At 43.0% G+C, this 12,610-nt stretch overlaps 1 protein-coding gene and 1 long non-coding RNA gene across 3 annotated transcripts in view; one reads left to right on the top strand and one right to left on the bottom strand.

Annotated features, from left to right (window-relative positions):
- The window catches only part of LOC117394605 (zinc finger protein 704-like), a 111,778-nt gene that overhangs the window by 29,447 nt on the left and 69,721 nt on the right, over window positions 1-12,610 (bottom strand). For both annotated transcript variants that reach the window (XM_033992938.3, XM_059013571.1), the window contains exons 5-6: window positions 8,290-8,390; window positions 2,313-2,583 (exon numbers count right to left, since the gene is read on the bottom strand). In XM_033992938.3, the coding sequence (XP_033848829.2) occupies window positions 2,313-2,583; window positions 8,290-8,390 (372 nt within the window). The remainder of the gene's footprint in view (window positions 1-2,312; window positions 2,584-8,289; window positions 8,391-12,610) is intronic.
- LOC131720977 (uncharacterized) overlaps window positions 1-12,610 on the top strand; it is a 68,118-nt gene that overhangs the window by 37,202 nt on the left and 18,306 nt on the right. Inside the window, exon 4 of the long non-coding RNA XR_009319792.1 lies at window positions 5,536-5,628. This is a non-coding gene — a long non-coding RNA (uncharacterized LOC131720977). The remainder of the gene's footprint in view (window positions 1-5,535; window positions 5,629-12,610) is intronic.

Raw genomic sequence — 12,610 nt, 5'->3', positions numbered from 1 at the left:
TTCGATCAGGTGATAAGGTGTTGTTATTACTCCCCTCGAATGAGGCAAAACTGTTTGCAGGGTCCATTTGAGGTAATTAGATCAATTGGGCCGTCAATTATGAGATCAGGCAGCCGGGGCGCCGCAAACCAACCCAAATATACCATGTAAATCTACTCAAAACCTGGATAGAAAGGGAAGTTCACTTTATAACCTCAGAGGGAGCTGAGGAGGACTTTGGACCCTGTGTTGAGCTTGAGCGAACAGAAGTACCCTCATTAGGTGAGCAATTGACCCCTGATCAGCAGAGGGAGATGAGTCAGGTGTTGGAAAATTTCTCTGATGTGTTTTCTAAGGTGCCTGGAAGGACTTACATAATTGAACATGCTATTCTCTCTCTGCCAGGTATCAGGGTGCGGGATAGGGCGTGCCAAATCCCTATGAACCAGAGGGACACCATCAAAGAGGAGGGGTCATTGAACCGTCCCACAGTGATTGGTGCAGCCCAATTGTGCCGGTCAAGAAACCTGCCGGCATGCTGCGGCTTTGCATCGATTTCAGGAGGGTCAATGCTATCTCGAAGTTTGATGCACATCCCATGCCTCGGATGGATGAACTTCTGGATCGATTGGGGCAAGCACGATATATCACTACTCTGGACTTGACTAAAGGATATTGGCAGATCCCGCTGACCAAGGAATCCCAGGAGAAAACGGCATTCGCCACACCTGCTGGTCTTTTCCAATTCCGCACGATGCTGTTTGGACTTCATGGTGCCCCGGCCACCTTTCAAAGATTGATGGACAGGGTGTTATTACCTCATCAAGAGTACGTGGCAGCGTATATATTGATGATGTGGTTATTTATAGTTCATCCTGGAAAGAACACCTTGCTAAAGTTTCTGCCATCCTACAATCTCTGAGAGAAGCCGGGCTCACCGCGAACATTGCAAAATGCGCATTTGGAATAGACGAAACCAAATATTTAGGGTTTATAATGGGTAATGGGCAACTGAAACCGATGATTTCAAAAGTCCAGGCTTTGCTGGAAGCACCGGTTCCCAAGACTAAAGCCCAAGTTTTTACCGGCGATTTATTAAGAACTTTTCCACCATGGCTGTCCCCCTTACTGACCTCACTAAGAAAAATGCTCCTAATAGAGTGCAATGGAATGCTGTGCCAAGTAACCCTATAGTCTATAAAAGCGAGTCTCAGTCAAGCCCTGGCACTACGTGCCCCGGATTTCAGGCGGGAATTCATCCTCCAGACTGACGCCTCGGAGGTTGGTCTGGGGGCGGTCTTGTCACAAGAGGTATACGGAATAGAACACCCGATCCTGTTCATTAGCAGAAAACGGGAGACCAGATACTCAGTAATTGAGAAGGAATAGAATCGTTAAAATACTACCTCTTGGGACGTCGCTTTACTCTGGTCACAGACCACGCCCCATTGAGATGGTTACATACAATGAGGGACTCCAATGCTAGGATAACACGGTGGTACCTAGCATTCCAGCCCTTTCACTTTCAAGCCGATTATTTCTCATGGCTGGGCGGGAATTGGGGAGGGCTAGGCAGGTCCGAGTGTACCTTCGGCTCCACTCTGAGGGAGGGGGTATGTGACCAGAGTAAAGTGATCCCGTCCTGTAATTCACTATACCAGACGCTAGATGGCTGTGACCGAATCCCAGGTGCCTCACACAAACATGACATGACAAGGGCGGAAGCACTGTTTTGAACGGGCGCCATCTTTGTGTGGGGCAGTGGTTGGTATGTGCACAGCTTCACCTGTGACTGACAGGCGAGTTTAAACAAAATCACTAGGATTGGTGTGCCGCTAATCAGAGGGTGGGGCTGGGCACATAAAAGGGGAACCAACCAGAGAGCTCGAGGTTAGTGTGTGGGGACTGAGAGAGAGACAGCAGCGATAACAACAGTGTTTATTTGGATATTCAAAGTTTGCTTTTGTTCCAGCAGAGGATTAACTGCTTTTATATTTGTGGACTTTTAACAACACCAAGGACTAAAAGGATTGCCTGGGTAAGACCAACCTGAAGGAGAAGGCTTACAGAGCAGGACGTCTGTGTTTGTTTATTTTCTGTTTCTGTGTTATTTTTGTTTTGAACTGTGTACTACTCACTACGAGAGGTTACTAATTGCTGCAATTGCTGTCTCTATTGTCGAGTCTGTAAATAAATAAATCTTCCACATTGTTGGATAAACTGAACTCTTGAGCGGACGCTGTTTTGTTCACCATCCTGTCACAATACCCAAAACTTTTGGTCAGCATGTGTTTAAAATCAAAAGAAAGATTTATCTTGAAAATCTAATTTACCTTCACCTGATAGGCATGATCTGCATGTACGAGGTAGAGAGTGCTGGGAGCTGAGCGGCTCAGCGGGGTTGTAAGCTTGGACTCATTTCTCATACAGATACTCTCTGGACGGCCAGGCTCTGTGCTGGAAACGATGTGAGGTGGGGAGACCATGGATGGCGAGACTGGAGAGAGGCTGCTCAGCCCATCAGCCACCGAGTCTGTGTTCAGTTTAATCTCCGTGTAGTAGAAATCCTCTTCACCATCACTGCAATCAGAGTCACAACTGCGACTGGAAATAAATTTAGAATCAAAACATGGAATCTGCATTGTTTCCCTAGCACAAGTGGTTTCTGTACTATACATAGTTTTAAAGATAAAACTTAAACATGCACCATCATGAACAGCCTCCAAATTACATTAAAAGTCATGTATGTAACATATGTGGAATAATAATAGAACCATATTGTATTGCTTATTTTAAGCAATTGTAGCTAACAAAATATTATAAATGTTCCTTGCCATGCACATACATACATTATATAGGTCTCAAATGTGCACTTTTGAAAGAAACACATGTTCTAGCAAACATGTATTTTCTTTTTAAAACATGATATCTAGGAATACACTAGGTTCAAGAAATATGTTTACAAGCCAAGCCTGTCTTGCACTTCCTGGGTCATTTCACCTGGAGGGTTCCCAACACTACACTGGCTTCTTCCTGTTGCTTCCCCAGTTGAATGGCATGCTGTCAGCCAGTTACATGCTTTGACTCAGAAAACACTGCTAGGGTGAAATGACCAAGGAAGTAAAGCAGTAACAAACAGACTTTCTGGAAGGCAAGATATTAAAACTGAGAATTTTCCTTAACATAGTGTAGGACCAGATGTCTGTTTAAAATGAAAACACATATTTGTTATAACATGTTTTTCTTTAAAAACTGAATATCTGTAGTTAATGGATGCGCAAAATTGGTTGGATTTATGGAATTGTCTTGTTAGCCACAATTACTTCTAGGGATTGAATGAATTGTCAACATAGGCTTTAAAGCAGAAAGCACACGTTTACAGGAGTATACAAAGCAGAAAGTACTGATTTTCTGATGTTAGGTACATTGCAGTGCTCAAGACAATGACAAACAACAAAGTACTGGTGAAATGGTGATTTATTTATAATCCAAAGTCTGATGACAACAGTAAGGAAATGGAGGGCTGGCAATACACAACGATGTGTATTGCACAGTTCAATAAACATGGGGTGGAGTCCAGAAATAATAAACACGGTATCAAACACTCTCTTTACTATTACAAAGGAACAGATCTGGAGTGATGATCTGGAGTGATGACTTGGTGTACCGTAGCACCGCTCCCTTTCTAGATGGCTGACTTCCACCTAACCCTTGGAATTAATTGTCTGACCATCCAGTCCGGGGCACTTTGTTCCCTTTACGCAGCAACCTCACAAGTTGGGAGGGAGATTTATAACCAAGATTCATTGTTTCTCTGTCACATATCCCACCGCTCAGAGTGGAGCCGAAGGAACACTTGGCTGAATCTACTTTCCCCATTACTGCCCCTCCTGGGAAAAATAATCCACATTTTGGTGTTGTTTCCCTGCATGGTGGATCATATGATACCTGAAGGGCTGTAATGCCAGATACCACCGAGTTATCCGGCATTGCTGTCCTTCATTGTGCTTAACCACTTAAGTGGGGCATGGTCTGTGACGAGATTGAATAAATGTCCGAGCAGGTAGTATCGTAAAGAGTGAGTAACCCATTTAATGGCCAAACACTCCTTTTCGATTACGGAGTAGTTGCGCTCCCGAGGGAGCATCTTTTTACTGAGGTACATGATGGGGTGTTCTACTCCGTCTACCATTTGGGACAACACCGCTCCCAGACCAACATACGAAGCGTCGGTGTGGAGGATGAATCTCTTGGTAAAATCTGGTGTGATGAGTGGGGGCCTGGCAAAGTATCTGCTTGATAGTATCAAAACCTGACATTCTCCTAACCACTTAATCAAATTTGGAGTGCTCTTATTAGTGAGGTCAACTAAGGGATTGACCTCTGTGGCATACTCGGGGATGAATCTTCAGTAATAACCGGCCAACCCCAGTAGAGACCTCACTACCTCGTCCATCAAAGCCTGGACTTTGGTGGCAATGGGTTTCACCTGACCATTTACCATCATAAATCCCAAATATTGAGTTTCTGTTTTGGCAAACGTACATTTTCTCAAGTTGGCTGTCAGCCGGGCTACCCTTAGAGACTGAAGGACAGCCGTAATCCTAGTCAAATGCTCTCGCCAGGTGGAGCTGTAAATAACCCCATCGTCAATATACACTGCCACATACTCACGATGTGGGTGTAAGATCTGGTCCATCAGTCTCTGAAAGGCAGCAGGTGCAACATGTAGCTCAAATGGCATAGTTAAGAAATGGAACAGACCATCAGAAGTTGAAAATGTAGTTTTCTCTCTAGAGCTGTGGGTTAAGGGGATCTGCCAGTATCCCTTTGTCAGGTCCAAAGTGGAGATGAACCTAGCCGTACCCAGTCTATTGAGAAGCTAGTCGACCCAAGGCATGGGGTAGGCATCGAACTTGGCAATAGTGTTTACCTTACTGAAATCAACGCCGAAGTGGTCCTTTTGGCGACTATTACAATTGGACTGCACCACTTGCTCCTGGAAGGTTCAAATCACCCCAAGTTCGAGCATCACCCGTACCTCTTTGCTAACGCCACCTTGTTGACTTTCTGGGATCCGGTAAGGTCTCTCTCGCACTGTGACACCTGGGGGAGTGACAATAGCATATTCAACAATGTTAGTTCTACCGGACAAGAAAAAACATCACTGAACTCCTCAATTAACTTACGCAGCTCTCTGATCTCGAAGTAACTGTTCCCCCATTGGAATGTCTCTGGTGCTAGGAGCCTCTAGACAGGGGCCTAAATCATCCTCTACCTCACCTGGGGTTATAAAAAAAAGGCATCCCTTGCCTGCCAGGGCTTTCACAAATTAACATGATAAATTTTGCATTAATTGCGGCGATCAGGCTGCTTAATTTCATAATTTACCTTTCCTATAGCCCGAATCACCTCATATGGCCCCTGCAATTTAGCACACAGTTTCGATTCCGACTAGGGAAGAAGCAGCATTACTTTGTCTCCTGGTCGAAAGGTCAGAATTTGTGCGTTTTTATTATAATAAAATCTGTGCTCTTCCCACCCCTCTCTCACCAGATCGAGGATGCCGCAAGGCTGTTGGCTGTACAAGAGCTCGAAGGAGGAGAACCCTGTCGAACTCTGAGGCACCTCTCTCACTGCAAAAAGGAGGTAGGGGAGAAGCGTTGCCCAATGTTTTTGCTCTTGGCTCACAAATCATCTCAGCATCTGCTATAAGATCTGGTTAAAGCGTTCCACCAAATCATCTGTCTGTGGATGATAAACAGATGTCCTGATGGGATGTATTTTTAATATTTTGTACACTTGCTGTAACATATTAGACAGGAAGTTAGTTCCATGATCAGTCAGTATCTCTTTGGGGATCCCTACTCAGACATAATCTGCACTTGTTCCTTGGCTATTGCAGCTGCACTAGTGGACCTCAATGGAACTGCTTCCGGTTGCATAATCTACCACCAGAAATATATGCATACACCTGGAATCAGAAGGGCCCACTATGTCCAGTGCAATGCACTCAAAGGGAGTGGAAATTAGTGGCAGTGGGACCAAAGGGGCGGAGCACACTCGACCTGGCTCTACTCTGGCAGTCTGGGCATGTGGCTACATATGTCGACACTTCTTTATGAAGCCCTACCCAATAAAATCGAGCCAATATGCTTGTTTTATCAGCTCTGAGGTGCCCCGCAAAAGGGATATCATGTGCCAGCCTCATGACCTAGAGCTGACAAGATGGGGGAACCATCAATTGTGTTACAGGCTGTTAGTTTACTCTATGTAATAATTGCCTCTTGATAATGAAGTGCAGATATACTAGCACCCCAGCGCTTTCAACATCCTTACCTTCAAAAGACCGGACCTGTTCCCAAATGTGCACCAGTGTGGGGTCGTTGTTTTGGCCCCACACTAGGTCCGTGCTTGAGGCCCACATGTCTGGTATATTGAGAGGGGTTGGAGTAGCCTCTGTCCTGGATGGCCCAGTAACCTCGCCTTCTCGGTCACACTACGTACCAACTCCCTTTGATTGGCATTAGTTACCATCAGAGCATTCTCCCACCAGACCCCAGCCACGTCTCATTGATGCTCCCTCAAGCAGCTTATTGAAGGATCCCAGGGTGTCAGCTTCAACAACATCACTGGGTAGTTGGTTCCAGACCCTCACAATTCTCTGTGTAAAAAAGTGCCTCCTATTTTCTGTTCTGAATGCCCCTTTATCTAATCTCCATTTGTGACCCCTGGTCCTTGTTTCTTTTTTCAGGTCAAAAAAGTCCCTTGGGTCGACATTATCTGTACCTTTTAGAATTTTGAATGCCTGAATCCGATCACGCGTAGTCTTCTTTGTTCAAGACTGAATAGATTCAATTATTTTAGTCTGCCTGCATACGACATGCCTTTTAAACCCGGGATAATTCTGGTTGCTCTTCTTTGCACTCTTTCCGCCATCCCTTCTGCCACCCCTACTACCAGGTGACCTTTAATCAGGCCTACCGACAAATATACTTTTAGTACGGAGTATGTCGCCATGTCTCCATGGATACAGGAGATAGCCACCTTGCCTTGTGGCTGCCACGACATACTCCCCAAGACAGCCGTTCGAATTAAGGTCTGCTCACACCCTGTGTCCACTAATGCATGGGTTTTCACTTTCCCTATAACCACATCAACAACACAAGGCCCCTCCCGACCATTTCCACTTTGCTGCTTCTGATGCCAAATAACAAGCTGCCACATCACGCTCCATCGTGGATGGGCATGACCTGGCGAGGTGTCCCGGTTATTGGCATCTGAAACAAATAGGAGGGGCAGAGGGAGCCAAGGTTAAGTATCTGTCCTGTTGCTGGTATTCTGGTCTACCCCAGCTGTGGGCCAACCTTGACCTCCATGGAAGGGAGGCAAGGTGACCCATTGGAGTCGGCGGTCTAGGAGGTCTCGGTCCTGGTCCCAGTGGTGGTGGAGCTGAGAGAGGAAGTGATGCACAGCTGCTCCGTTGGGCTGGAGCGGTGAGTAGGCCCGTCTTGGTGGAGACCAGGGAGTCTTAGAAATCCTCTGACATTTTCACAGCATCTTCCAGGTTGTCAGGGTTGTGGCGCCATATCCATGCCTGGGTTTCGGTGCCGACCACATGGCAAAACTGCTCTGTGACGATAGCCTCGCCCATCTATATGCCAGTCTTCTGTGTGTCTCCTCCGTGATGTTCAGGCGGCAAAGAATGGCTTGCTTTACCAGGTTGTATTGGACGGTGTCGGTGTCTGTCATGGCCTGGTAGGCTGCTTGGGTTTCTCCGATCAAGCAGGGTCCCAGCTGGCTAGCCCAGAACTCCTTTGGCTATCACCGCTCAAACGCGACCAGGTAGGCTTCCTGGTCATCATCCGCCGTTATTTTCTGTACCCATGCTTTTGGGACTGTCATCACGGGTCCCGTTGGTGCATGGGGCAACATCGCGATACCAACCCTCTTGATTAGAGCCATGTACCTCTCCTTCTCTCCTCAACCTCCCATCTGCTATCCAGCACCTCCAGCAGCGCCAATAGTGTAGAGTTATCCATCCTGTGTTCTGACACCATGTGTCTTATGACTTGGTGTACTGTAGTTCCGCCCCATTCTAGATGGCCGACTTCCACCTAACCCTTGGAATTAATTGTCCGACCATCCAGTCCAGGGCACTCTGTTCCCTTTATGCATCAACCTCACAGGTCGGGAGGGAGATTTATAACGAAGATTCATTCTTTCTCTGTCACATTGGCCTATGAATCAAATTAAGTAAAATGTATGCTGTAGCATTAACTTCACAACAGAGTCTGAGTGCTTCCTTACCCCAAGTGCACAGTACAAATGTGCTTATGGATTCCTGTAGCTGTGCTCAGAACTTTCCCGCAGTTCTTCCACAAGCATTTAAACATCACTTTCATGGAGTTCTGTAAAGGAAAGAATTTAAGCAGTGTTACTTGAACAGAAATAATACTTGATTTAAAGAAACACAGTTAGCTACCTATAAAACCACCTTTAACCCCTGTGGGAGAAATTTGTACTTGTAATTGTATGTATTTTGTATTTTCAAACTATGGGAATTAGATGCTGTGTGATGTTAACTAAGTTTGTCTTCCCCTTCCTTCCTTCCCCCCCTTAACATTCTCTAGATCTACTTCAAAGGACTAGATATTAGTAAAGATTTAACCCTTTGCGGTCCTATGTCGGACCTGGTCCGACATTGCAATTATTCGTATCCGGTCCAATGTCGGACCCTGTCCAACATCATCAAAAAGACGCAAAAAATAGGTTTCTAGTCGTTTTTTCTCCGGAAAAAGCCGAGAAAACCATTCAATGGCCGAGTGGGAGCGACAGGAGCCGAGACAAGCCGATAAAAAAAAAATTAAAAGGCGTATCTCATGAATAGTCATACTTGCCCCTGGCATCAGATAGGGGTGGTCATAAGGAAACAAGCTGGCTGATACTGAATCAGCGCACAGAGAATATCACAGACATTTGCTGAGCTTTTTTGAGATGTTATAGTAATAAAATAATGACTTGGATCGCATTATTGAGGAGTTTGGTGATAAAACGAGTGATCAGGAGATGATTGATCGGTATGTACGACTATTATTATTATTATTATTATTTATTTCTTAGCATAGGTGAAAGCTATAGCGAACGAAAGGGTGGGGCGGGGCTGGAGATGCCTAGTGAGTGCTTTGTTGATATGCAGGGCCTTTTAAACCCGTTTGACTGTGGAAAAAAAATACTTTTAAACAGCACGTCTAAAATTAACTGTGGGTGTGAAAATAAATTGGACCTGACGCGCCTGACACGCACTTAATAAATGGACTGCAAAGGGTTAAATTAGGGAATAGTTGAGATTACCTGCAGTGCTGACCTGCATGTCTGGTCTAAACAAACTAAGCTCATTCTTATTTGTTAATTAAGAATGTCTGAAAGCCACTATACAATTTTCTTCCTATAAAGTGTTAAGAAGTGCGACACCTGGTGGACACAAGGTGCCATGACCCCCCACCCCATGAAATGAACTGTTACAATTAATAAGAAATTACTAATTTCCTTATTGTAAAAGATAATTGAAAAAAAAAATGGTTTTAGAATCATTTTAATAACAAATCTTGTGGACGCAAGTTTAAGAGTTGTTTAAGTACGTTTTGCCAATAATATGGGAATGTTTACTGTGTTTTAACCCTTTGTGTATTGTGAGAATTCTGTAGGGCTTGTATCAGACCAAAGATCTACTTAGTTTACAGTACATTTCTATTGTTCTGCAGTTTACTAACTATATAATGGTTTTATTCTATGACAAATTATACCCTACATTGACCTAGTTTGAATGTGAAAAGAAAGTTTAATAATCCACTTGAACATTTATTTTTCTTTAGAAATGTCCTCATAAGTGTAATTTACTGATCTCCTACTTAAAGTAAGATATGTTATCAGTGGTAGCTATAAACCGCAGGAACTAGAATCTGAAAGAATTGTTTTAATATCATGTATAGTGTTGATTTTACACAAAATTGTTTGACAGGTGTATGTTTTTACCTTTTTGAGACTGATTGGCAGGGTTTTAGCTTATGTGAATTAGTGTATATACTCATTTAAAGAATAGAGTGTTCTACCTTAGAACCTGGAAATACCAAGGGTTACACCAAACAGAAAGCAAAAACAAGTAGAAAAAACATGCACATTTTTCTCTTTTTTTAATTGCTTTAAAAATATTTTTAATTCATAACAAATATCATCAGTATACTTATGTACATACAGATGTTAGAATATGAATAATGTCTGAGCAACAAACAGATTTCAACAACTTATTTTCAGAAAAATGCTTAAAAAGTCCATAAAATATTTAAACATATTGTAACGAGGCAGGCCGGAGAGAGGGGTGGGGCCAGCGCGCTGACTGATCATCACCAAACAGGAAGTGGGTGCCCCGCGGATCGGGGGCGTGGTCAGCGCGCTGGAGTGAACTAAAAACTAAATGAAGCTTATGCGTTTTGACGTATTGTCTTCATCATGAACATATTTCAGATATTTCACTACAGTAAATGTTTTGTTTGTATATAAACATTTTGGGCAATTTAGTATTCTGTCAGGTAATTCTTTGTACTTGAACACACTTGAAAAATGCAATAAACTATCGATCTTGACCTGCAGACCAGACTAACTGCAGCTTTGTTGATTGTTTGAAGTCTGATTAAGTTTTTTATGCTTATTTGAAAAAAGGTAATACTTAAGAACATAAGAACATAAGAAAGTTTACAAACCAGGGGAGGCCATTTGGCCCATCTTGCTCTTTTGGTTGTTAGTAGCTTATTGATCCCAGAATCTCATCAAGCAGCTTCTTGAAGGATCCCAGGGTGTCAGCTTCAACAACATTATTGGGGAGTTGGTTCCTGACCCACAGTTCTGTGTAAAAAAGTATCTCCTGTTTTCTGTTCTGATGCCCCTTTATCTAATCTCTATTTGTGACCCCTGGTCCTTGTTTCTTTTTCAGGTCGAAAAAGTCCCTTGCCCTTGGGTCGACATTGTCAATACCTTTTGGAATTTTGAATGCTTGAATCAGATCACCGCGTAGTCTTCTTTGTTCAAGACTGAATAGATTCTTGTAGCCTGTCTGCATACGACATGCCTTTTAAACCCGGGATATTTCTGGTTGTTCTTCTTTGCACTCTTTCAAGAGCAGCAATATCCTTTTTGTAATGAGGTGACCAGAACTGAACACAATATTCTAGATGAGGTCTTACTAATGCAATGTAAAGTTTTAACATTACTTCCCTTGATTTAAATTCAACATTTTTCACAATATATCCGAGCATTTTGTTGGCCTTTTTTATAGCTGCCCCACATTGTCTAGATGAAGACACTTTGGAGTCAACATAAATTCTTAGGTCTTTTTCATAGATTCCTTCTTATTTGCCATGTGTCTGCCCAGTTCTGAATGCTGTCTAGATAATTTTGAATGACCTTTGCTGCTGCAACGGTGTTTGCCACTCCTCCTATTTTTGTGTCGTCTGCAAATTTAACAAGTTTGCTTACTATACCAGAATTTAAGTCATTAATGTAGATTAGGAATAGGATGGTTACCTCGCTCCATTTTGAGGTTTAATCAGTATTTTCTGTTTTCTACGTTAACCACTCCCTAATCCATGTGCATGCATTTCCTTGAATCCCTACTGCATTCAGATCCCTACTTGTCACAGCATTGTGTGCAATTACATCAGACGAATTCATCTGAAATTATAAATGGGCCATCTGCAAGGGTTAATTTAATTCTTAAAATATTTTACTTTAATTGCTGTATAACATGTTTAACATGTTTGTAACGATACTTTAGTTAGGAGAATGAAACTGAAATGTTTATCCTTCTATGAGCAATAGAACTACAGTTAGAACAAAATGAAGGTTTGTTCTATAAATATATTACTGTTTTGCTGTTATATCTCTCTCTCCTGCTTGTGTTGATGACGCAGATTGCTTGTGTCATTCAAATTCTGAATGAAAGGATTGATTTCAGTCAGGGATTAGCTACCTGATTTACCCGGAAGGGATTGGATCATCAAAGTAAACTCCTCTTTGGGCAGTATATATCTATAAAATCAATCTTTATTTGTGTATAGTGCCTTTAACGAGAGCCGCCACAAAGTGCTTTACATGAAGAAATAAAAGAAAAAACAAATAAATTGATAACAGTAATTGTAATGATAAAATAGTTAAAAGTATTCAAAATAACTAAAACAGTCAAATAATGCTAAATAGTAAAATCAAATCAAATCAAAGTGTATTTATACTTACTTACATTAGTTTACTGTAAAGCTACGTCTTAGTTGGTGCTTATCTTGGCGAGAGCCGAGTTCAAATCAGCATGAAGTTTTAACATCTACTCTCGTGTAATGGAAATCATGAAGATCTGGATACGTCCAGTGACTGCTGTGAATAGTGCAGCTGGCAACAAGGGAAAGACCTTGTGACAGCCTGGAGAGACAGCTGACAGGAGGAAAGAGACCCCATTGGGGCTGGTAAGGGTTAGCTACCCTTGTCGGCAGTATCCAGCTCTGTGTTTACAGGATGCTGGAGACACCCGCCCAAGGCTTCTAAGAAATTAAAGAGAAAAATACCCCTAGAGTCTGCGAGAGCG

This window comes from Acipenser ruthenus, chromosome 3 (assembly GCF_902713425.1).
Source record: "Acipenser ruthenus chromosome 3, fAciRut3.2 maternal haplotype, whole genome shotgun sequence".
NCBI lineage: Eukaryota > Metazoa > Chordata > Actinopteri > Acipenseriformes > Acipenseridae > Acipenser > Acipenser ruthenus.
This window is presented reverse-complemented; position numbering and strand designations above follow the sequence as displayed.